This window comes from Octopus sinensis, linkage group LG15 (assembly GCF_006345805.1).
Source record: "Octopus sinensis linkage group LG15, ASM634580v1, whole genome shotgun sequence".
NCBI classification, from domain to species: Eukaryota; Metazoa; Mollusca; class Cephalopoda; order Octopoda; family Octopodidae; genus Octopus; species Octopus sinensis.
The window spans coordinates 13,402,009-13,428,594 of record NC_043011.1 but is presented as its reverse complement, the minus strand read 5'-3'; the positions used below and the strand labels follow the sequence as shown (position 1 = coordinate 13,428,594).

The window sequence follows — 26,586 nt, the reverse complement described above, 5'->3', positions numbered from 1 at the left end:
ATGCTTCCCTGGGCATGGACACATTGAAACTCCGACGTCTGGCAGCTGATTTGGCAGACACCCATAAAATTATTAACCATCTTACAAACAATAACTCTGAGCACCTTTTCAAACTCCACCCGTCTAACACCCGTGGACATATTTACAAAGTCAGAAAACAGCACAGCTCCCATGACTTTAGGAAACATTTTTTCACGCTGTGAGTTGCCGAAGCATGGAACAGACTGCCAGCATCAGTTGTTAGTTGTCGGAGCACTGCATCCTTCAAAACTTCCATGCTTTCTGAGATTCGGCAACACTACACCTGATTTTCTCTCCTCCATACACACACACACAGGCATGTATCTGACTCATACATTGTTCGCTTTCCAGACATTTGTACATTACTGCATACACTTTATACACACTTTCTGACAAGTTGTGGTGCACCTGAGCACTGTATACAATAATTTCATTATTATTATACTAACAAATACTAGTAATTGTCATCAACCAAATTAATTGAAAAGAAACATACCTATAGTACAGACAATTCCACTCATACGCACATGACAAGGCTCAGAATCAATATCCAAAGCAACCATGTGTTCCAGTTGTGATCTGGCACAAGCTGCCTGAAGTTGTTGTGAAAGACCAACATTTGTCTGAGTACCAGAACCAGGCTGAAAAAGAAAAAAAAATAATTCTTTCATGGCAAAATATACCATTAATAAATTAGGATCATATTGTGTCTTACCTTTACAACATAAAGTCCTGGATAGCAAGATTGACAGCAATTCATATACTAAGATGAATTTACAACATTTTAACCATTAGATCAGCAGGTTACAAAGTGATTGATAGAGTTTCCCGGGGTTTGACCGACTTATGTAGAAGAGTGAAATATGGTTAGGGGTCAATGGGGAAAGACAATGAAATTCCAGATGGTTATAATGTTCAAGTCCAAGAAATTAAAATTTTAAAATATCAATTATACTCTGTCCCTCCATGATGTTGAAAATTTCCCAATTAGGAATGTAATTTCTGGTATAAAACTGAAGTTATGTTAACATCTGCTGCCAAGCAGATAATGTTTTATTATTATCATCATTATTTTTTGCAATGGTCAGTTTTAATAACTAAAGTCAAAGCAGTTTTCTTAGCATTACAAAGACAGCAGAGAATATTTGTATAATTTCCTCCTTGTATAACAAAAGAATATCTATGGATGTTCTGGCTTTATTTTCTAACTTCTCACCAAGAGCTACTTTCAAATATAAAAAATTCTTTCATGTTAATTCAAACAATTATGCAGTCATTTATTCACATACTTTCACACATGAATATGCCTGTCAGGGCACATCTGATTTGTAAGTTTTGACTTCTATAAATGTTCGCATGTCTAAGTGTGCTAAACTCAGATTTTCACACTTCTATTACATACTTGTAATTTCCCAGTTAGGAATGTAATTTCTGGTATAAAACTGAAGCTATGTTAACATCTGCTGCCAAGCAGATAATGTTTTATTATTATCATCATTATTTTTTGCAATGGTCAGTTTTAATAACTAAAATCTGTAAAGCAGAAAGAGTACTTAGTTGTGAGTGTTGATAGTTTGTATATTCCCATCTCTAAAATGCTTTTCTAGTATAATTAGTTTCAATCAGTTACATACAACAGGAATGTTCTTTGCTTTTGCCTACACGTTTAAGTCATGTTTTGTGCAAATTGGTATCTAGAAAAGGAAATAATTTAAATTTGAAGATATTAATATGCATTATTGTGTTCATAGTAACACAGTAGTTTCAGACAGAAACAATACCCAACCAGCTCGACAGAAACCATATCCAACCAGCTTAACGATACCTAGATACCGAAGTAGCTAGATAGAAAGTAGAATGGTCAGGTTCATATAACCTAGAGAAACAGTGTAAGTAGTTTAATATTCTGTTGATAATAGCATTATCATCATTTAATGTCCGTTTCCATACTGGCATGGGTGGGACAGTTTGACGGGAGCTGGCAAACCAGAGGGTTGCACCAGGCTCCAGTCTATTTTGGCATGCTTTCTACAGCTTGATGCCTTTCCTAATGCCATCAACTTTACAGAGTGCACTGGTTGAGTTTTTTACATGGTAGCAGCATAAAACAAAAAGCTTTATTTTTTTTCTAGAAAAATCAGACAAATCAAGAACTCAGTGGAGTGTAGCTAAGAGTGACCAACTGTAGAGATCAATTTTATGATGATGCCTAAAGCAATTAAGTTTACAAAAAGAAAAGATACAAGTCGTTACCTTCTAATAAGATGTGGAAAGCAAACAATAGTGTAATTAGGCACACACACTATCACATACCAGTGACAGTGGTTAAGTAGTTCCGCTTAGAAATGGATTGAGAAAGAATGGTATATACCAATGAAACGAGCAGTCAATATGAAGAAATTAAAGTGAATAGAGAGAACTAACTGAAGTTTCTGTATTGAATATGAAATGTTAATTTACGAGTTAATTTTATGAAAACAAATGAAATGAGAAAAAATGGAGGGTAGAAGGAGATGCTCATGTAGAGAACAGAGATGATTGCAATGGTTTAAACATTATCCATACAATAACATGGAGTAAAAAGGTAACAGTGGTTGATTGCAGGGAGCACCAGACTAAGGTTAGAATTCAAGTCCGAAAGGACCCCAAAAACAAGATTCAAACCCAAGTTGCATAAAAATATGATGTACTCCAAAATCCATGCCATTATAGAAATACAGTAACATATATGGTAGCTTACAGAAAGTAAATTTAATAAAGTTTACATCTTTACAATTAAGACCAGAAACCTGTCCATTCGAAGGTTTCGTTATTAATTACTTTATGCAAAAAATAAAAATAGTGTGAAGGAGAATTTTTATTCAATATATAAGACAGCCGATGATGATGATGATTATATAAATACTAACCAATCCAAAGGGAGAGGAATGAATTCTCTGCAATTCCCCAGCACCTGGTTGGGCAAGAAGTTGAGCCATCTGAGAAAATATAAATTAAGATTAATAAAAATTATTGAAATTATCTGTAGAAAAAGAACAAAATATGTACATTGTATTTCATTAAGTGACATCTTACTTTCAAAATAACAATAAAGGAGCAGAGAAAAATGGACAACATACAGCAAATCCAGACAAAACTCACTATCAGGGCATTAAGGTATTCAAATTCCAAAACCTGCACTCGACTACTTGATCTTCATAGGATGGTAACTAATGATCTTTTAAAGTGTCTATAGATTAACTGGATAGGTGTAAAAAGCTTTCAATAGTTCCCTTCAAATTATCTGTTTTCACTTTAATAATCACTAATACAAATAGTACACCAACAACTACTACAGTCTACTTTAGCAAGTTATACACGTGCAGCTGTATTTTTATACCTTTGTTGTAAAAGGTGTATTACATAATACGTGTCAGTGTTTCAACTAACTATATTTTACTCTTAGCAGCTAAAAATATCTCCATAAAACCTGTTGCTACAGAAAGGTCACTGAGAATAAAATTCCTAGGAAACTGAAAATGAATAATCAGAGACTTTGGAATAATACTGGAAATAGCTTCAGACAACTTTAAGTTAAACATTTAATCTGGATAATCACTCTCAGAAATAAACAGCAAAACATATTTGTCAATTGTATTAAAAAAAAAAAAATATATATATATATAAAAAAAATGGAAACATTTGAGTTATGTCTGTCTCCAACTGAAAGAGAGAACTTGACCAAACCAGTTGAATAATGCCATCACCAACAAGAATTTATTTTATTCCTTAAGCCAATCATAGTTTCAAGATTTTATTTATTTATCAAATTAAATGAACCAAAGCTGGTGAATTGGTATTTAATTGACTTCAAATGATAAAAGCAGAATAAGTCCCCCATCTGAAAGATTAGTTTGGCTTAATGTATTTGCTCAATATTTTCAGTAACATTAGATGTTTTTTTTCTGCTGAAAAAAAAAAGGGGGGGGGGCTATAACAAAATTATATTTCAAAAGTAACATTGATAACATTAAAAGGAAAAACAAAAAAAAACAGCTGAAAGATTTAATAATGCACAGCCTGAAAGGAAAGGAATATTATGAAAAGGAAACCAAATTCCAAAACTGACAAACTAAATCAACATTTGAGTATTAGTTTCATAAATAAACTAAAGTTGACTCATTAAAGTCTTGAACATTGCAACACAATTTAAAAGAATTTAAACCAAATTATAAAATGAAAAAGAACTAAGCAAAAAAGTAAATGGGGGGGGAAAAAAAAAAGGAATGCTTGAAAATTTTAATAAAAATTGAATTCACATGTTTGACAATGGAAGATTTAAACAAAATCTGAAAGGGAATTGCCACTAATCTAAGCGTTCAGCTTTGGCAAATTATAGTAATTAAATAAAACTCATAATCTAAGTAAGTCTCATTGTAAAGTTGCCAGACAAGTTAACATGACTTTTGGTAACAGTGTATTTATTGATTACACTGGTCAACAAAATAAAACCATGTTCTGGCATAAAATATTAGAGCTGTTTTAGACTAATTTTTTGGTGCCGATTTTAAAACTGACTTCAGATTTACTCAATCACATCACATTTTTGTGCCATCAACATATACCTTTATTTACCTGGAGTTAACTTTACACCACTATTTGTGGGAATTTTGGCTGGATTGTCATGCTAATCTTGAATAATGTTCAAGTTGAGTTTTGCTTTAAAATCCTTCCCTTTCTTTTCAGGTGTGAACTGGGTCATTGTAATATAGTAATGGATACAACATCAAAAAGAAGGATGTGCTGTAATGACTCAGATATCTTCTGTTACATCTGTGGAAACTTCACTCCAGAGGCTCAAAGTCACAACATTAATAACTTTGTCAAGATTGTGTATCTTGCTTTAAAGTAACACTTGGAGACCAGGACAAAACCTGGGCTCCCCAAAAACTTTGCAAAACCCGTGTTGAAATGGTGTGATGAAGCAATTGAAAGCCCTAGTGGAGACTGCATCAGATATATATGTACCTTTCTCAATAACAAGAAGAAAGCAGGAATATTTGCTGGACCTCAAATAAGAACACTGCTCAGGGATGCACAGTTTGTTTTAACAATGAGTATGGCAGAGGCTAGAGCTTGGAATGTCTTCTCTGGTATGGTGCAGAATTTCCTTGGGAATAGGAAGGCTGGCAACTTTCATGAGTTTGTGGAGGAGCTGCTCTTGAGATTGCAAGCACTTGGATATAGAATGACCATTTAAATTGCACTGCTTACACAATCACTTGGGTGAGTTTCCAGGGAACGTGAGTGATATGAGTGAAGGAGAATGCTTTCATCAAGACAAACATATTGGAAGAATGCTCCCAAAGCCGATGGGACTCAAATATGATGGCAACTTACTGTTGGAGCTGATGAGACATTCCAGAAGCTAGGCACAAGAGATCATCAAAAACAAAACGAGGAAGTTCTTGTAGTAATAAGATGATTGGAATGAATGACCTCAATGAATAGAGGTTTTGCATTCATATCTTGTTATCATCAAACTTAATTCTTACATGCTAATGTGCATTTACTCATACAACTTTGTGCTTTGAGTTATTAGATTAAAAAAAAAAGTCTATTAAAAATTATATCTATGTACGTTTAATTCTTCCTTTATGAGCATTAAATAGCTGATCCTAGCAAAGCTAAATGGATATATATATCTCAAAAATCTGATGTGATAGATAAAATCTAATGCCAGATTTGATTCAGCATCCTAAAATTAGCCAAAAGCCATTGATAAACCTTGTGCCAGAAAATATGCATTGACTAGTGTTATGCAATAAAAGTATTGGGGAGAAAAATTGCTTCGCGAGTCAAGAGCAAAAACTCCTAACAATTACATAAGTTACACAGGAATAAGTTCCAAATCTAATATATTCTATACACTCAACAAGGACCCAAAACAAGGGTCTATAAAGAGACCAGCAGCGAAAAACTTTTTTTTTATTTTAAGTTGTAAAATGAAATTAAAGACTAGTTTTGCAGTTTTTCTTTACAAAAGATAATTAGTTACTTTATCCATATATGCAAACTAAAATAAGAACCATAAGTGAAATTCAAAAGTTGTTTTAATCTAAATAATATACTTGAAATTTTATCTGCCCACCTCTTACAGTGATAAAGCTAAGTTAACCCTATCATTACGATATTTCTGATTGAAATACACTGTATTTCAATTAAATTCTAAAATAATTGTGAATTTAAACTAACTTCATAAAGTAAAATATTAATTATATGTAGGAAGAAATAAAACCGGTTTCAAAGCTAAAATAGTTTGAATACATTTTCAATTATAACTTCCGAGTACTGTTCATGTCCAAGACAGTTTAGCTCAGATTTAGAAATTTTTCCAAGTCAATGAAAACATTTTCTGCTTGTTTTTCAAACAGTAATTTCCTTGTGGCTGTTGACATATTTTATGAATTTTCTTTGCATAGATTTTCATGACTTAGTGGAGAATGGTAATTGTTGTTTGTCATTGATGATTAGAAGAAATTTAAATCAGGTTTTAGAAACAATACATACATTTCTTGATAAGCAAAAAAAAAAAAAAAAATGCATATGAACTCCTCTTGAAGGGATTTTTAGAAACACAAGTACAATTGCTTATGATGGTAAACAGAGAGGAACTGTTAAATGACTGGAGAATCAAACCCAATTAGAACATATGCAAGAATGTTTCATTAACTAAAAAAAGTCAACAAAAAGATCTAAAGACCTTAAGAAAATATGTAAAAACTGAAGAAAATTATCTCAAACTAGATTAAAACTTGATTAAAGACAGAAAAATAGAAATCAAAACAGAATACCAAGTCAAATACATTTATAATGATCAAAATAACATTACAGACACTACAATTTTACAGAATATAAAAAACAGTAAAAACCCGAGACAAATAGAAAAGCAACTGGATGTACACCAACAAGATATACTTGGTACACAATTACAAATAACATTACAAAATGTTCAAGTAATAACATAAAAAACTTCAAAGCTATAATTTAAAGAATATCCAGGCAAAGTTCTTGAAATTCTAAACATTCTCAACAAAAAGCAACAGGCTACATGTTGCAGCAAGTAAAGTATTTCCCAAATTCTTATTTCTCTATATTACACAAGTTTATTTTCATTGTTTATGTATTAATATAACTTTGTATTTTTGACCCAGGAAAACCTGGGACAAGGTGGTGAAGCACGACCTTCGAACATTAGGTCTCACCAAGGCAATGACTAGTGACCGAGACCTTTGGAAGTATGCTGTGCGTGAGAAGACCCAGCAGAACAAGTGAGACCATAACCCATGGCCTCTACCTCCAGAGCAACACCCTTTCCATTTTGTCTACTGGAACCACATGGCAGTTTGAATAACAGGAAATCAAGAGAATGTAAGAATTTCATAGCTTACTACATAATTTACTTAGTTGGTCTTTATAAAATACACACACACACACACACATCTATAACTAAAATCACATATGGCCTAATCAGTAGCTTTTGTATCAAGCAAAGAAATAATTGCCAGTGCCAAAAGAACATGTTTTCAAAACACACAAAAGCCCTAATCTTTTATAAAGTGCTAACTACAGATTCCTGTGTTGTAAATAATGTTGTGCTGTGGGAAAAGGTGGTAAAAGTATGTGTGAGAGAGACACCCATGCTACCAACACATACTCAAACTGTTTGTGTACATACACAATAACAATTTAATATTTGGTGGCCATTTCTAATGAAGCTGTGAAATACCCACAGTGCCAACTAACATCTTTATAGACCAATTCTGGAACAGTCACCGGCTGACGATACATCGAAGAGGCCAGGGAACAGAAGAAAGAAGACATGCACCCAACACCAGAGCTGAAGACACCTCTGAAAGAATAGGCCCCGCCACGTCAAAATTGTAGAGGAGTAGGGGCCGAAACCGGACGTGGTTCCTCCTGACGAGGTCTTGAGCTAACTGGATCCTATAAAGGAGCTGTTGTGGTAGCAGACCACGAAACACGGTTGTAATTCCTTCCATATGGCAATTGCTAACTAAAGGAAATAATTCTATAACTTTTTAAAGAGCAAATCATTCTTGAAATTAAATTTATCAATCTTTCCTAAATAAGAATTTCCCATTTAACGATAGAGAGTAAGTAGAGAGGAAGCATTTTAAATGCTGAAACTAAGAACTGAAATCTCACAATCAAAAGTTTATTTAAATAATGACCACATGCATGCACACACACATGCACACAAAGATATCAGAGAAATTGAGTTCATGCCGTTTCTCAAGGCTAACAAGGTCTCGATAATTATAGGTTTCATCAATGTAAATTGAAATGAAGTTTTGGCATTCAAGTCTTTGTCAAGAGTGAATAAATTCCAAAAAAAGTGTTATTCCTAGCTCTTTCAAAAGTTTGTTAACTCTTATGACATCAGCTTTATAAATGGGAACTGAATTCAATTTGTCAAGAGTTTACCATTGACATAATTTAACATTAGCACAAGGCCAAATGCATAGAAGAAAAGAGTCAATTCTATTGACTACTCAACTTATTCCATTGACCTGGAATTATGAAAGGCAAATTCAACAACTAAAGGCATTGAACTGAAAACATGAAAGGTTGAAACTTAATACAAGCCATTTTGCTCAGCACTGTACCTGGTTTGCCATTCACTAAATGATAGTGACTTACGTGAATAAAAAATACTTTTGATGTAATCTATAAAATACAAAGTGAAGGCACATGGCTTAGTGGTTAGAGCGTCGAGCTTATGATCGTGAGGTTGTGAGCTCGAATCCCGGACCGGGCTTCGTGTTGTGTTCTTGAGCAAGACACTTTATTTCACGTTGCTCCAGTTCACTCAGCTGTAGAGATGAGTTGTGATGTCACAGGTGCCAAGCTGTATCAGCCCCTTTGCCTTTCCCTTGGATAACACTGGTGGCATGGAGAGTGGAGGCAGGTATACATGGGTGACTGCTGGTCTTCCATAAACAACCTTACCCGGACTTGTGCCTGGGAGGGTGACTTTCTAGGTGCAAGCCCATGGTCTGTGTCGTGACCGAAGGGGGTCTCAGATAAAATACAAAAACAAAAATGTGACAAAATGTAGCTGACAGATTCGTGATTGCGGTGATGAGAAATTAAGTATAACAGAAAACCTTTAATAATTACTTCAACAATACAGATGAAGGCACATCAATGTAGTTGCTCAAAAAATAGCAACCAAATCTTACTCCTTCAATAAGGATATTGGGTAATGTAAGCTCAGATATAGTATACATGGTGGGGGAGATGGGATGGTCACAGATGGAACACCTGTGATCGTAGTCTTTCCTACTTGATTAAAGTTAAACTAAGGATAAACAAAAACAGAGTCAACGTACTCAAGAACTTTTTTTTCTACAATTCAAACAGATCTTAAAAGAGGTTATTTTTCAAACAATATAAACAAACTAAGGTTTCAACCCTTTCAATGCGCATATATTACAGTTAGTATCGAAACACTTGTTCTGATAAGTTATTGCTAACAAAAAATTCAGTACTTTTCTAGCGTCACTGCCAAAATGATCAAAATATTCTATAACTAAAGATGTCAGCATAGTTTCATCGAAGTTTAAATACTTCAGTGATATAATAGTATAAAAAGTTTTGAAAAAAAATTCAGATTGTATCTTTTCCAAAACTTAGAGCATAATTGAAAATTTTCTAATAAAAGGGGAAAAAAAGTAGCTTTTTACAAAAAAAAAAAAAAAAAAAAAAAAAAAAAGCATGACAGCCAGATTAGCTCCCTTGGATTTACATACATTCTCAATTTGCATCTCTAGAGTAGATAAAAACAAGTAACCAGACAAATATTAAAACTGGGAATATCAAATTGTACCTATGTTAAAAATCAAATTTCTTTATTATTATTTCTGAAGCTATAGCAGAGTTTGAACTTATAGGTCTATCATTTAAAGCTAAAAACTAGCATAATTTCAACTCCTTCGGTCATGACTGACCATGGGATTGCACCTAGAAAGTTACCCTCCCAGGCACAAGTCTGGGCAAGATTGTTTATGGAAAAACCAGCAGTCGCCCATGCATACCGGCCTCCCCTCTCCACGCCACCAGTGTTATCCAAGGGAAAGGCAAAGGGGCCGATACAGCTTGGCACCTGTGACGTCGCAACTCATTTCTACAGCTGAGTGAACTGGAGCAACGTGAAATAAAGTGTCTTGCTCAAGAACACAACACGCAGCCCGGTCCGGAATTCGAACTCACAATCATAAGCTCGACGCTCTAACCACTAAGCCATGTGCTTTCAACTATTTTACCAAACATATAACGCAATTCTTTGCTATCTGTGCAACTATCACTCATATTGTGAAATTTTAATAGATTATTTAACCTTTTACAAATGATAAAACAATGTGACATCTAGCATCAAAATCAAAACATGCAATGTTAGTATTTCTTGTTTCTTTAGAGACCATTTCCTAGAATGTTACAGTCATTATGCTTTTGAAAAAGCAATTTGCAATGAAAGGGTTAAAATGTTGAGGTTATTTTTTAATCTGTTAAACAAAACATCAAGTAAAATAGATGCACCTTAACTGCAGTTAGACCTTTACAACAGGCACTACCCATTAAACACTGAAATAAAAGTTGTGAGAAATAAGCGTTAGAATCAATAAAGGGAACAAAGTGTTTCTCACTTTTGTCTAAGCCTATGGAAGTCGGAAAAAACAGAAAAGCCAATATTTAAGTTTGCCTATTCATCTCTAATTCACTAAATTTCCATACTGGTAGCATTAAGGGAGCTGATCCACTGGGTGAGCGAGTGTGGGTGAGTGAGTGAGTGAGCGAGTGTGGGTGAGCGAGTGAGCGAGTGTGGGTGAGCGAGTGAGTGAGCGAGTGTGGGTGAGCGAGTGAGTGAGCGAGTGTGGGTGAGCGAGTGTGGGTGAGCGAGTGAGTGAGTGAGAGCAAGCGAGCGAGCGTGTGGGCGAGAGAGCGTGTGGGCGAGAGAGCGTGTGGGCGAGAGAGCGTGTGGGCGAGAGAGCGTGTGGGCGAGAGAGCGTGTGGGCGAGAGAGCGTGTGGGCGAGAGAGCGTGTGGGCGAGAGAGCGTGTGGGCGAGAGAGCGAGTGGGCGAGAGAGCGTGTGGGTGAGCGAGTGAGTGGGCGAGCGAGTGAGTGGGTGAGCGAGTGAGTGGGCGAGCGAGTGAGTGGCCGAGCGAGTGAGTGAGAGTGTGTGGGCAAGCAGGTGAGTGTGTGGCCGAGCGAGTGAGCGAGGGTGAGTAAGTGAGAGTGAGTCCCACCCAATTTGTCATGTGTATATCTATAAATGCAGTACTGCTAAATGAACTCCACCAACATCCCATTTCATAAAGAATAGACAAACTTGTATGCATCAGTACTATACTTTTTTTTTTGCTGGCTATCATACTCAAAGTGTGAATGCTAACCTCTGGACAAATTACTCTCAAAACATTGTCACATCCAATTTTATTCTGATGTTGCTACACCAAATAGTGCTTTCACATAACCAATGGAAGACTAAAATGTTATACAAGTTATAAAAAAAAAAAAAAAAAAAAAAAAAAAAAAAAAAAAAATTTTCCTTGAAAAATGTAATCCACATGAAAAAAATTAGCAAATGTCAATCATAGTAATTTCAAATTTGCTAAAACTGGGGGGGGGGGAAATTGTATTCAACTAGGTGGGAATATGAATTAAATATTAAAGATGACAATGTATATTAAAGACTAGCAGTATAGCCCAGCTTTGCTCGAGATTAAGTTAGGATTATTAAACTAATCAAGCTCTTTATTTCAAACCAAACTAAGTAACAACAACGTCAAATTTGAGCGAAATCCATTGAAATTGGTAAACTTTCAGCTGAAAATGAGCTGCTGACAATTAGATTGGGAGATCCCATAAGGAATCGGTTTATCGATTTTTTTTTTTTCGTTTTTTGAGAACTTGGAGCATTCAAAGATCCCATGAGCCCTAAGTAATGCTGGCATCAAGTTTGAACAAAATATATCAAAACTGCTATAAAGAATCAGTTTATCAATTTTCTTTTTATCCCGATTAAATAGAAAACCCAATAAGGAATCAGGTTATTGATTTTTCACTCCAAATAGGACTTAACCGAACACAACATTGCTGATTCAAAAACATCAATATTTATACTTTAAAGTTGGTTTTCATACCCAACCCAGCTCTGCAGAATCAGTGTCGCGACGGGAGCACATGGGTTGGGAGTTTGATCGGCAGAGGTGATCAGGTTCCATATGCCAACCCTTTTGAAAACACCACCCCCATCATGTAACCCCACTTTGCCCATGGGTTGGGAACCCTTCCAGCAAGGAAAATAGAATGCCCAAAAGGTCCCCCCGATCCTCTGTGTGAGAAGCGGTTATGTTCAGATCACAACTAAATATATATATATATATGGGCAACACACAAACATATACGTACATACGCCTATTGCATACGTTTTTTTGTACGCCCTTGCCCCTGCCCCACCCCCCTACCAAGTAATACCAAGCAAATTTGGCACCAAGACGTAAGTTTTGTAAGAGGAATAGAGAGACCTACCTTCACCCACAGAAATGTAAGAGTCAGATCTCTCCTTTTGAAAACACAAACAGTTTCGAAACATTGTTTACAAAATAATAGTTGATTGTTTGCGAAAAAGCGTGTCTCGGGCAGCACACACTGCATACCTGTGTTTTGTACGCATACATGTTCGTTCACACAAAACCCCAATCTGTGTTTTTGCCTCTCAGTCACTAACAAGACAAAAAAAAAAATCTCTCATTGCTAGAAGGGGACTTAACTCATATTTGCAAATGGTGTATTTCTCTGGCTTGAAATTTGTTAGAAGTTATTTTTACCACCATTCACTGGTGCCTTGGGGAAAAATAACTTGACGAAAATACAGCTAGGATTATGACAAAGGTCCTCCTAAAATTTGAGCGACAGGTGTGCTAATTTGTGGATTTGCATAAACTACATTCATGTACACACATCCTGCCTTTTATATATACAGATTTGTTTGAAGAAATTAAAACTTATCTACATGTATAAATCGATAATACATTGATTAAATTCATTGCTGGTACCACTAAAACTTTAGATTTGAAAAGATATAAAATAATCTGATCTTCACCATTAGAATAGATTTTGAAAAAATTAAATGCTAATTGCAATAAAGGCATTCTAAAAAGAAAAAAAAGAAAAAAAAAAGACTGTCAAATTGTAAATAACCAACCACAAAATTTAGAAGCCATTGTGAAAAGGTTTCAAATCTATTTTGAAGGAATTGAATGAAAGCATTTAAAATGTCAGTGACACCTGTGCTCTGGAATACGGATATGGTTAATAAATGTTGATAATTTAAGATTTAACCCATTAGCAATTAAACCAGCCATAAGTATTCTGCCTGTTCTATGTTCAAACTGGCCAGATCTGGTCTCTCAGACCAACCCTACAATATTGTTTTAAAAATTAATAGCTACCTCATCAAAATCTCATAGCTACAAGATAATGTATGATTAGTTCAAAACAATGTGGATGAAAAGCATTAATTTGGGCAGAATAATGCAAACACTAAAGGCTTAAATATTAAAATTAATTTTTTTAAATCGCTTTATGTGTTAATTATTCCAAAGTATTTTCAGCCACTGAAAAAAAACTGGCCCTTTACTTTAAAAACACTGGCCAAAAAATATAGACACCTCGGTGAAAAACTGATTTATCAAAAGGTCATTTCACCAACATTTTTAAAACCAAATTGGTAAAAGAGTTGGATCGTAAAGTAGTGAACGGCACATTAGAACCAATTAATCACAGAATTAGGGCTGTGCCATCTGTCACTATTTGGAAACCAAATGGCAGAGTTCACATCTGTTCCATTTTAAGCTCACTATCAAACAGGCTGAAGAAGATAGCCACCCAATGCCTAGATGTGTCTGACTATTCCATAAATGGTACAGTAAAAAATCCCAATTTTACAGAAAAATTAAAAATTACTGATGATACATAAACTTATTGGGCTTTATAAGTACAAAATGTCATTTGGAATTCCTAGTGCATATCTTGTTAATCAAATCTTGTTTAGAATGAATCATTGTCAGGCATGTCTGGGCAATATCATCACGATGACAATATCACCCAGATATCATTTTAGTGATGAATAAAGAATAATCAGTTAAAAACATTATGGTTTACAGTATCAAAGAAAAATTCAACTTTTTGCACAAGGTTAATCATTTTAGTTATATTAGTACATTTGGTAAAAAAAAATTACCAATTCCAAAAATGCATATTAAGTATTGGCAATCATTTCAACAGAATAGTTAGTGTATTGTTTTGTAATTTAATGGAAAGTAACTTAGCACTGAAACAATAAGTGAAATGAAATTTTAGCACAAGAGATGTGTCAGCAGTTGGTGTTTAGAGTGGGGCTGTTAGATGAATAAAGAGTTAAATGTACATTGGCACACTCATCTAAAACATTGGATGTACATGCATGGCGATATTCACAAATAGAAGGATTATATAAATTTAATCAATTCTTCTATAGTTACTTTGAGTTAGAGTGGCTGTATACTGTCAACATAACGTGACAGTCCTGTAAAGGGAATTACACCATCGCTATTTAGCCCTAGGAAGCATCAACGCTTCCTGTCGGCTTTGACACATTTCCTGTGTCCTTATATTTGCAAAGGGGGGGCAAGCACCCCCACCAGCTAGGACTAGCAGCCTGAAGACATGCATGTTTCTGGCAGGTATCTCAACTAGCAGGACTTGCTACCCTGGACTGATGACGGGCAAGACCCAGAAACATGCATGTCTTCAGGTTGCTAGTTCTAGCTGGTGGGGGTGCTTGCCTCCCCTTTACGAATATAAGGACACAGGAAATGTGTCAAAGCCGACAGAAAGCGTCAATGCTTCCTAGGGCTAAATAGTGGTGGTATAATTCCCTTTACGGGACTGTCACGTTATGTTGACTTTATACAACCACTCTATCGCTCCACCACCGCTCATGTCTCTCTGAAACATTTAGAAATTCAATATTTCTAATTACTTTGAATTAATCATTAAAGAAATCCCTAATAAACATTCTCAAATAAAGATCAACCAGTACATAAGAGATCTCAATGATTGCAACATTTGGCATCCTCAAGACTGCTGACTGGTCCTGACTACAAGTTTGATGTAAATCATAATCAGTCTATCTAGAGTCAAAACATTAAATTGTTAAAAGTCAATAGAATGCGAGAAAAAACTGATTTAGCCTTGAAATCTGATATCAATATGGCTTTTTATTAATTCATTAAATGATAGGACAAAAAGCTAAATACTGATGATAAACATCAAAGAGAAAAATTGAATAAAATGTGACGTCATTACACAGGAATTTATTAATCTGCAGTTCAATTTTCATGGGTAATTATTCCAAAAATTTTACAAAATAAAAATTCAATTGAGTTGTATGAAGGGTATTTGAGCATGGTTTAATTGAAACAAATGAGTTGCAGATGCTGCTGCCGAGGAAAAAAAAATAGATGCAATAGTCATGTTATGTTGCTGATATGACAAAGAATGGTTAAAAAAAAAAAAAATTCTGCACCATGGCAATGAATACTATTAACTATAGTGGACCAAACCATTTAATGATAAAATGTGGTTTATATTATCATAGATTTGTTTTCAGAATTTCCATACATTACACTGTCAATAAGTAATGAAATATTGAGAATGGTCCATAAAACTTCACCATTGCTGGACTACTCAAAAAAACAAAACGAACAATTATATCTAGGCACAGCCATAGGTGTATGGTAAAAAGTTTGGTTCCCAACTATATATCTTCAGATTCAGTTGTGGGCAAGTTGCTTTTTTTAACCCCAGGTAGACAGGAACTGAAAGAAGCTGAGAGAGAGAGAGAAAGAGAGAGAGAGGAAGCATGCGTGCATGCGTGTTTGTTTTACTGTCTCCTTGCCTTGGCACTATGTGACAGTGGCAAATTAGTGTCACCCTCATACAAGTGATGTCAGTTTCCAATCTTCCATGAAAAACATGCCTGGTCATGGGAAAGTATTATCTTGCTTGAAAACAAGAGAGCGTTGGCAACAGGAAGAACAACTGACAGTATAGAAAATTCACCTCAGCAAAATTCCATCCTATCCATGTGAGCATGGAGATGTAGATGTTAAAACAGAAGATGGTGACCTATAACCGACCCACATAAGCATGGAAAAATTAAGTGTAAAATTATGAAACTAAAATTACATCATGTGAAAACAATTTTGCAGAGTCCTTTATTTGAACAAGGAATTCAAAAAGCATGGCATGAAAATCCTTCATTAATGGAAAGACAATCAGATTAATCTCATACTATTCTGCCCTACATCTAGCACTGAAAGAAGAGAGAAAAGAAAAATTACTAGCAGTGTGCTGCACAGCCAACAGCTAAAGACAATTATATCGTTATTACTGTAACTAACCTATGATCAAATGAAGGCCAGACAATAGCAATAAGTTAAACATTTGGTGTGGATTATTGAAAAGTAAATGGATTTGTGAAAATTAAGAAATTTGGCTCAATAGCAGACTTGATTAAAATAGACAGATTCTGGTTACAGGATTGCCCAGTGTCATTGCTGACACTGACGAAGTACACAGACGAATTCAATGACTGGCTGTTGCATGAAGCAGATTGAATAATCACCACCATTGCCACTTGCTGATTACGATTTATAACCAGTGTCACATTTGTCACAATTACACAGATGCATTAGGTGGTGACAAGTGTATACTTGCCATCATCAATTAAACATCAAGATAAAGTATTGTTATCTAGATTGTGCATTGAAATTTGAACCATTTATCAACACATTGAGTATGAAATTCATAACGCATGGTTTTTGTGCAGCCATGATTGGAGCTTCTGTTTTCCTCCTCCAAAACCATGATCAAGACCCTGAAGCAGGACAGTGGTGCTGCAACTCCTGATGAACTCAGAACTCTGATGATGCAACATTGGTATAAGGTACATCTATCATTGTACTCAACTCAAATTACATCAGAGTGTAAGTACCTTGAGAGAAAAGTTGGACCTAAGAAGCATCAGATGCGGTGGCATGTAAAAGAACCATCCGAGCATGGCCGTTCGCCAGCCTCGTCTGGCACCTGTGTTGGTGGTACGTAAAAAGCACCCACTACACTCACAGGGTGGTTGGTGTTAGGAAGGGCATCCAGCTGTAGAAACACTGCCAGATCTGACTGGCCTGGTGCAGCCTTCGGGCTTCCCAGACCCCAGTTGAACCGTCCAACCCATGCTAGCATGGAGAACGGACGTTAAATGATGATGATGATGATATGATGAGAAGATAGTTGAAAGACATAAAAAAAAATAAAGTGGTCATCACTAAGGCCATCCTTTCCTGCCATGACTGCATGATATATTACCTTCACATCCATGGTTCTGGTTTTCCACCCAGTTTTTTTTTTACCACGTTTAATATCTTTTCTCATTTAAGTATTTACTACTGATATTTCTGGTTGCACATCTAAGCTCTTCACTTACCTAAAATACTTTTCTAATCTCATTATTCCTAGGTAACTTGATCCGTTATGCAGAGTACTCTGTACCTTGTTCTTTTCTCGGCAGTCAGCTGAATAGGATTAGTTGTCTTGTTTTTATAATTATCCTGTATTACTAGCACAGTTTGTTGAGAAGAGAATTATTACATTTTGTATAATGTATTTTGTCCACACACAATGTATGCATTATCATCATTTTAACATTCATTTCTCTATGCTTGCATGTATCAGACAAATTCACTGAGGAAGTTTCTCTTAGCCAGATGCCCTTTCTACTGCCAACCCTCACCTGTTTCTAAGAAACTTATTTCCCTATGACCACACATACAGGGTGTAATGGGCCGATTATCACCTTTTTATATTTTTAATTTGGCACATGTGCATTGTTTTTGATTTTGTCAACTACACAGTATTACTATACTGTGTAGTTGGGCACCATCTGTGAGAACAGCACCATGATGCAATGCACTGCCAGAAATTTGAAAACGACATGGTACTGCTCAGTATTCATACCAAAAGGTCCAATATGAACAGATAGTGAACACACAGAACAACCATTGGCTTGCCATGTCCCCAAAACATCGAAAATGATAAAAATCGAACATCCAGTCAACATCATGGTATTTGCAATGATCACTAGTGTTGTTGATGTTATGCCTCCATTCATCTTCCCACATGGCCTCACACTCAACACAGACCTACATCAAGTGCCTAAAAGAGGTACTGCTGCCCTGGATCAAGAGGGTGGCTGCTGGAAGACCCTATGTCTGGCAACAGGACTCTGCACCATGCCACACAAGCAGGAGAACCCAGTTATGGCTGTCAAAAATTTCTGCTACCACATCACCCTTAACAACTGGCCACCTAACTCCCCAGACTGCAACCCCCTTGATTATTATGCGTAGGGCACAGCTGAGCAAGAGACCAACAAAACTCCTCGTAACACCAAAGGTGAACTGAAGGCAAGGATTATGGCAGCATTCACCAACTTAAACAAGGAGACCATCCAGAACAGGAGATTCTGAAGTTGTCCGGAGGCCATGGCTGAAGCTGAAGACAAATTTTATTGAATAAATTTACTCTTTAGTATTTCAAGATATGTAATTTTGGTAAATATTTCTGTTAAAATGAGATGTCAGTGTTATTTTCATCTTTGTGTAATTTAGACAAAATATTCACTGTACCCTGTATTTTTGAAAGACTTGAAACAAACAACATTGCTCATATGAGGGTGGTGCTTGTTTACAACTAATAAACATCAAGGATACACGTATTATACAATGAGCTTCTTTCAGTTTCTGCTTACCAAATCCACCCACAAGGCCTGGAAGTAGAAGACACTTGCCCAAGGTACAGCACTGTTGGACTCAACACAAAACTACACAATTCAGAAGCAAGCTTCTTAACACACAGATTTGGAACAGGCATTTCATTTGCATCTTTGGTACAAGTGATGAAGGTGCCATGCAACTAAATGATCCCAACTGAATGAAGATGAAGAACAGCTTTTAGGTATACAACAGTTGTATAAATTTTATTTTATTTTTGTGGTTATCAATCCAAGTGAAAATACTGACTTCTGGAAGAATTCTTGAATGAAACCTCAACACTTATATCTAATGATTATGAAAGTGTTACAAACTGGAACTTATTTCTATGTTGATACAACAAAATGCAAGTTATGTCTTGGCAAGTGACACAATACCTTGCTGCAATTGTAGTGCAGTACCTTGAGATACATTTATAAAGCAAACTAATCTAAGAACGAGCAGTTTAGTGGCTACATCACTAAGCAACAGTAAACCTAAAGTGCTAGTGATGACAGCATTAAGTATTGTATATTAAAAGAAAACAGTATAAATTATCAGTGGTTCACAGGAAATGAAAAGAATCAGTACATCAGAGCACAAGCCAAAAGCTCTGCTTTCTCCTCAAGCACGCATTCTGATGTCTCACTAAATATCACCAGCTACTTCAGATATGCTCACTGATCAACTTTCCACATGCTTTTATGGTACCACTCCTTTGTTAATATATATCTTGCATTTTTGGTATTGCTCAGCTCATGGTTAAATAACATCTCAGGTATTAATTTTGAACAGTAGGCCTCATAATTAGCACATTCTAATCAAAATCATCAACTATATGCTCCTTAGCAGCTGCCATATAATCACATTCCATAAAAAACTTGATTACCACAAAAATATATTTTTATGAAGTGGGCATAACTTAGCACCCTTTAAATTCAAGTCTTTCTACATCATCCCAGACTAATAAAGAAAAATGATTTGGTATCACTTAGATTCCTTTGCATACTAACCAGACAGTGAGATGCCACCACCTTCCTGTTCAGCCACATGGTCCAAGAAATTCTAGTTTGGAATCTATTTCAATGGATTTGATGCTGCTCAAATTTCAATATTTCCTATGACACCATTTGATCTACCTTGACCAATAGCTGCCCAGTTTCCAGTAGCTATCTTGAACTTTCTATATCTCTCCATTCACCCACCTGAGCCCAACAAGCTAGGTTCCTGTAATGAACCTATGAAACTAAGTTGCATGGGATTAAACCAAATTGTTTAAAATTATATACATATGTATACATACACATGTATACATACATATGTATCTCATCCTTTAACATCTGCTCTCCATGCTGGTATGGGTTGGACAGTTTGACCAAAGTTGGCAAGCCAGAAAGCAGCACCAGGTTTCAGTCCTATTTGGCTGTGTTCCTATGATTGGATGCCTTTTCTAACACCAACTACTTTACAATATGCTGGGTGCTTTTAACATGGCACACACACTAAATATATACACTAGAAATACACTAATAATGGGCTTCTTTGAGTTTCCATCTACCAAATCCATTCACACAAATTTTTTTATAGAAGACACTTGTTCAAAGTGTCACACAATGGAACTGAATTTGAAATCAGATGTAATGTGAACTTTTAACCACAGCCAAGTCTGCACCTAATGTGTGGATGTCATCATCATCATCATCGTCGTTTAACGTCCGTTCTCCATGCTAGCATGGGTTGGACGGTTCGACCGGGGTTCTGGGAAGCCAGAAGGCTGCACCAGGCTCCAGTCTAATTTGGCAATGTTTCTACAGCTGGATGCCCTTCCTAACGCCAACCACTCCATGAGTGTAGTGGGTGCTTTTTACGTGCCACCTGCACAGGTGCCAGGCGGGGCTCACATTGCATTTGATGCCAGTACAAGTCGGCCAAGGGGTTATGAAGAAATTGGTTACCGACTGCACTGCAAAACAGGCGAAGAGAACAACATCTCACTCATACATTCTATTATTGGTATGGTTTCTCTGCTTGCATTCCCTTGCTGGAACCATATATACATAACCATGTATATACAGAAAATGCTAATTTGGTGGGGTTGTTCTGTATCCAGTAGGGGATGTATTTTAAATAAGTTTCAAGGATAACAAAATATTTACTAACTGGGCAGGGTGGATTCAATACTAATAGAGTCAAATTTCCTATAAACTTAGTTCTAACAAAGATATCAAGTCTTGCTTGATAGCTTATTCAACCAGACTTATGCCACCAGAACAAACATTACTCCTTTATTGGTTTCAGTCATTTGACTGTGGCCATGCTAGAGCACTGCCTTTAGTTGAGGAAATCGACCCCCAGGACTTATTCTTTGTAAGCCTTGTACTTATTCTATCGGTCTTGTTTGCCGAACCGCTAAGTTACGGGGACGAAAACACACCACCATCGGTTGTCAAGCGATGTTGGAGGGGACAAACACAGACACACAAACACTTATATATACATATATACGACGGGCTTCTTTCAGTTTCCGTCTACCAAATCCACTCACAAGGCTTTGGTCGGCCCAAGGCTATAGAAGACACTTGCCCAAGGTGCCACACAGTGGGACTGAATCCAGAACCATGTGGTTGGTAAGCAAGCTACTTACCACACACAGCCACTACTGTACCTTTAAAAAAAAAAAAAAATTCACAATTTTACTTGCAAGGATTTTCTCCACTGACTTCACCTAAAAAACTGAATCACCAAAACTACATCTAAATTTATTTTGATATAATTTTTCATTCGAAACTAAGAATTTGGTCTGAACTAACTTCTAATTTTCTCTAGAGTACAGAAGTTCCCTATAAAATACCACTCCCATATCTAAATTATTACACTCATATTAATATCTAAAAGGATACTGAGAAGTCATACACGTGATCTCTGCACTCCTATGTTCAGAATCTCACTTCTAGGCTTTCCTCTGCACCTATTGTAAAACTTTTACTTCTGAACATACCAGCTAGAGTTCATCTTCGCAAAAATTGCCCCACTGCACCTACTTCCTCGCTGCCTTTTCTGACGTTTTCTCCATATACTGAATCAAACATCACCTGTAAATCCTTTGTTTTGTATCTTTTCTTTCCACACAAATGTGTCTTTGTACAGTAGCCACCCAACATCTTTGGCCTAACAACTAAACCCCTATCAATTCTTACTCATGCTAGAATTTTAAAATCAAATTGCATCAGCATTTTTTTGAATTTAAAATACTATTGTAGTTAGTAAAAGAGAGAAATACTACAAACAAGAGCTAAGTTTATATTACCACAATGTCAATTAATAATAATAATGCATGGTAATAATTATAGGGGAGTTAATCCTTTCAAATTTTCCAAAGCATTTAGCTAAAGATTAATAGCCAGTAGTCTATGAAAGGTTAGCTTTTCATAGACTGATGTCTATTTGAATTAAGCAAACTGAGGTAAGCAGAGTTGAATTTTGCTAAATAATACCGGGAAAAAAATGACAAGCAAACAGAATTCCTTTCTTATATTTAACAGTCTAATCATATGCGAATTAGTCTTTTAAAGTATTTGTATTTGTTACAAAAATCAAAAATAGTTATTGCATGTTATACAGCAAGAGAATGTGGTGATATTAGCAGTGCTAAAATTAGCTAAATTCTTGTTCAGTGTCTTCAGCAACAACTTTACAGCATTCAAGGTTTTTCTAAGAATGGGTAACTTTCCAAAATGTTACTTATGAAATTTGCATACTATCTACATCTAAAGTGACATTATCACAATATAAAGGATTTTAAAATATTTAGAAATTCATCTGAAATAGCAAGAAATGTAAAAGGCAAATGCAATAAGTATTCTTTAAAAACTGTCACAAGTTCAAACAGTTATAGCAATTATGCCCAGAGGAACAAGTACTATTTGAGCCACCAGTACCACTATAAAATAGATATTGTTCATTTGTCACATTCATTCCATAAGTGGTACAAAATAGATTCAGTTGTAAAATAATTGCTCGAAAACAAATATTCGCGATGTTCATCATCGTGCAAGTTTGCTTGTACAAGTCGAATTCGGATCACTAACTTGGGATCTTTTCGGTTGGAATGGCAGTTTTTTCAAGCGGTGTCATATGAAATTGTCACCCATAATTATGACTCTAGTATCGATCTATTGCATTTCAATCTGTTTTAGGGTTGGGGGAAGGGTATCTCTTTTTCTCCAGAAACGTAAATAAACCCAATATGTTTCTTAAACGAGGGACATATTCATACGGCACAGAATGTTTTCACCTCAATAGACGTCATTGATTGTTTGAAATTGCAGAAATTGAAGAGAAAAAAAACAACAAATATCTTACAAACTATAGAATCTTCTCAATAAAGCCAAGAGAAAAAGTATGTTTTATAAACACATTCTACCAGTATACGAAATTTAAAAGTGTTTAGTTACGTGGAAATTATTTTAAAAAACTGCCGTTCAAACCGAAAAGATCTCTAACTTGTCTTATTGTATCAGAAGACCAAAGAAAACTACTAACTGAGAGTTAATAGTTTTGATTCGTCATGTTTTATCAAAATGAGTTTGTAAATCCACAGTTTGGTCATAAAAAAATGTCTAAATTAGGGGAGAGGACACAGTAACTTTAGAATATTGTCACTGTCTTGAAATGAACTAGCAAACACAATGGTCTGACGAGGAAGTAGGCAAATTCTCCAAAACAAGTGCCATATATTCCAATAACAGCTAGAAATGTAAACAAAGACAATTTTAAATAACTGTTATGGTTCCACAGCAATGGGAACGCCACAAATTCCGCCGAGGTCAACTTTGCCTTTCATCCTTTCGGGGTCGATGAATAAAGTACCAGTTTCGCACTGGGGGAGGCGATATAATCGACCCAATCCCTTCGTCTGTCCTTGTTTGTCCCCTCTATGTTTAGCCCCTTGTGGGCAGTAAAGAAATACATACATAATACCCATAACAGCCACCGACAATACATGAACCACCAGAGGTCCACAGCGAATTTTATGTACAGCTTGGTTGCGAAAGTAATGCTAAGTTAAATTATTGTGATCCACGAATTCTGGGAACCACCTTCCGAAAAACGGTAATGCCTCGTCATAACAGAAAAAGAAAAGAAAAACCCTATACAGTTGTGGCGAGTGATATCGTTTCCGTAGTCCCGTATTGGGATAGGAAAATTTTGTGCTAAGCCAGATGCAAGAATGTGCAACAATAATTATTGTGATGATGTAATTGATAAATATATACTGTTGCGAATAATGGTGATGAGTGGCACTCAATTGGCACTTCTTTCAACGCATTACCAGAACATAATCCAACAACTGGTAACCATTAAACGTATCCTACATAAACTATTTAACTTTACCGGGCTCAAATGTTAGCTGGAAGAAATGCTTACTAATCTAAATGCTTATAACATACCAAATTCTACCCTAGCCAAAGATAGTATGTTAAAAAAAAAATAAAGGTAAAATTTAACCAGATCTAAAATATCAAAGATTATTGATTTAGTGGTGAGTGTCAAGGTTGATCAAAATCCTACAACTGACAACCGTCCGATCGACATTTGTGGTTACGAAACATTACAGAAATTTTTACCCAGCTGACATGTGGGGAGATATAACGCAACATCGTTATAAATTACATGCATTTTTAAATCAGGGACGTTTCTTTTTTTGCACACCCCCATAAAAAAAAAAAAAATACTTCATTAAATTGTAGAGTAATTAGGTGAGTGGACAAGATCATATTCCGAACGGCAAGATACAAGAAATAAAAATACACACCTTCCAATTAAACAGGCTGCCATTTTATAAATAAATTTACCCATTAATTATTTTTATCTAAGCCAACACAGGAAAAAAACACTGTTAATCTCATCGGTCCCAGAAATTGCAAAAATATACGATGAGAATATATATTATTTTGGTGAAATATTACACACACACACACAATATATATATATTAACCGAAAGATATACGAATGCATCTTTTCCCCTGACTTATGAATCACTTAGACGAATCACGCATGTATGTATATATATATATATATATATATATATAGGTCTGTCTCAGCCATAACACGAATGAAAATAATATTAAAACGAGTAACATGTAGTAAAATAGACTTGGACGGAGAAGGGTTGGTTTCACCTTAAGACAAAAAAAGCGAAAGCGATGACCTTAAGAGATCAATAGACATACAAAATATATTGCATGATCGATCGCTTGGACAACAGTAAAGTGATAAAAAAAGAGGAGTATTTAATAAAATGCTGCATTCATAGAAATGTAGAAATTTACAATATGGGTAACTTGCAAGATAATTGATTGCCTTATAACAGTTTGCTGTAGGTCAAGACTGATTGAACAGTGATGGCCATTTACGTCTTTTGTCTTAATTAAACCTCACCAAGAGCTATTAATGTCCATTGTGTCCTTTGTTGGGTTTTTTTTAAGACAGAAAGGGCGTATTTGGGGTGGATTTGATTATTTTTAGCTAATTGAACCACTGCGGAAAGAGTACACCATTGCTTTAAATGGTTAATAAAATAGGTGTGTGTATAATTGTCTTGCCGTGAAATAATCGGGAAAATGTAAATAATAAAACAGCTGAAGTGGGTTTAATATGAAAGCGTCTTCGTTGGCGACTGTAAAAATCGGTAAAAATTCATTAAAAAATATTTTAAAATTAATATAAACGGTACAGACATATTAAAGACATAATAATTACACTTCATCACAATTACAGCAGTTTTAAATATAATAAAATATAGAACAAATATTCGGCGAACAATAGGAAATAAACTTGGAGAATTTTAAAGAACGTCAAAAACTGAAACGGCCAAAAAGGAGGAAGAATCAATGGTAAAAATATGAAATAAGAGGGATTGGCAAGAGAAAAGGAAGAGAAATGTCTAATATGAAGTTATATGTTGCCTGCAAAATATATAAAAGAAAGATTAATGGGATTAGAAAAGATAAATAAGTACCTTGCAGATATTAATACAGCACGTTAAGAGTGAAGAGTGTCGTATGAAGAGTGCGACAAACAGCAGTGCGAGTGGCAAAACAACCTTCACCCGTTTTAAACGACCTTCGCTCTCAAAGCACCGCGTCCTTTCCTTATATAGAAGCTCAAGGTCGTTATTGTGTTGAGACGACAAATAGCTCTTTCTATCACTCTTTCTTCCTCTCTCTCAGTGTTTCCCTCTCACTCTTTCTCTCTCTCTCTCTCTCTTGCTTTCTTTCTTTCTTTCTTTTTGCATTTGTCTTCAATTTCCCCTTCTCTTTTTATTCTTCTTTCTCTCTCTCTCTCTCTGCCTCTCATCCTTGCTTTACTCCTCTCTCTCTCTCTCTGGTTCTCATTCTTGCTTTACTCCTCTCTCTCTCTCTCTCACTCCTTTCCTTCCTTTTTGTATTTGTCTTCAATTTCCCCCCTCTCTTTTTATTCTTCTTTATCTGTCTCTCTCTCTCTCTCTCTCTCTCTCTCTGCCTCTCATCCTTGCTTTACTCCTCTCTCTCTCTCTTCTTTTCTTTCCTTTTGCATTTGTCTTCAATTTCCCCCTCTTTTTATTCTTCTTTTTTCTCTCTCTCCCTCTCTCTGTCTTTCATCCTTG

At 35.7% G+C, this 26,586-nt stretch overlaps 1 protein-coding gene across 4 annotated transcripts in view; it reads right to left on the bottom strand.

The window, feature by feature from the left end:
* LOC115220020 (pyruvate kinase PKM) overlaps window positions 1-26,119 on the bottom strand; it is a 51,993-nt gene extending 25,874 nt beyond the window's left edge. For 2 of the 4 annotated variants that reach the window (XM_036509494.1, XM_036509495.1), the window contains exons 1-3: window positions 10,624-10,668; window positions 2,931-2,999; window positions 518-662 (exon numbers count right to left, since the gene is read on the bottom strand). In XM_036509494.1, coding sequence (XP_036365387.1) covers window positions 518-662; window positions 2,931-2,999; window positions 10,624-10,662 — 253 coding nt within the window. In that variant the 5' untranslated portion in view covers window positions 10,663-10,668. Of the gene's footprint in view, window positions 1-517; window positions 663-2,930; window positions 3,000-8,690; window positions 8,718-10,623; window positions 10,669-25,959 lie in introns of those variants that run through there. The other 2 variants (XM_029790331.2, XM_036509496.1) reach the window with 2 other exon arrangements.
* Window positions 26,120-26,586: the final 467 nt, after the last annotated feature.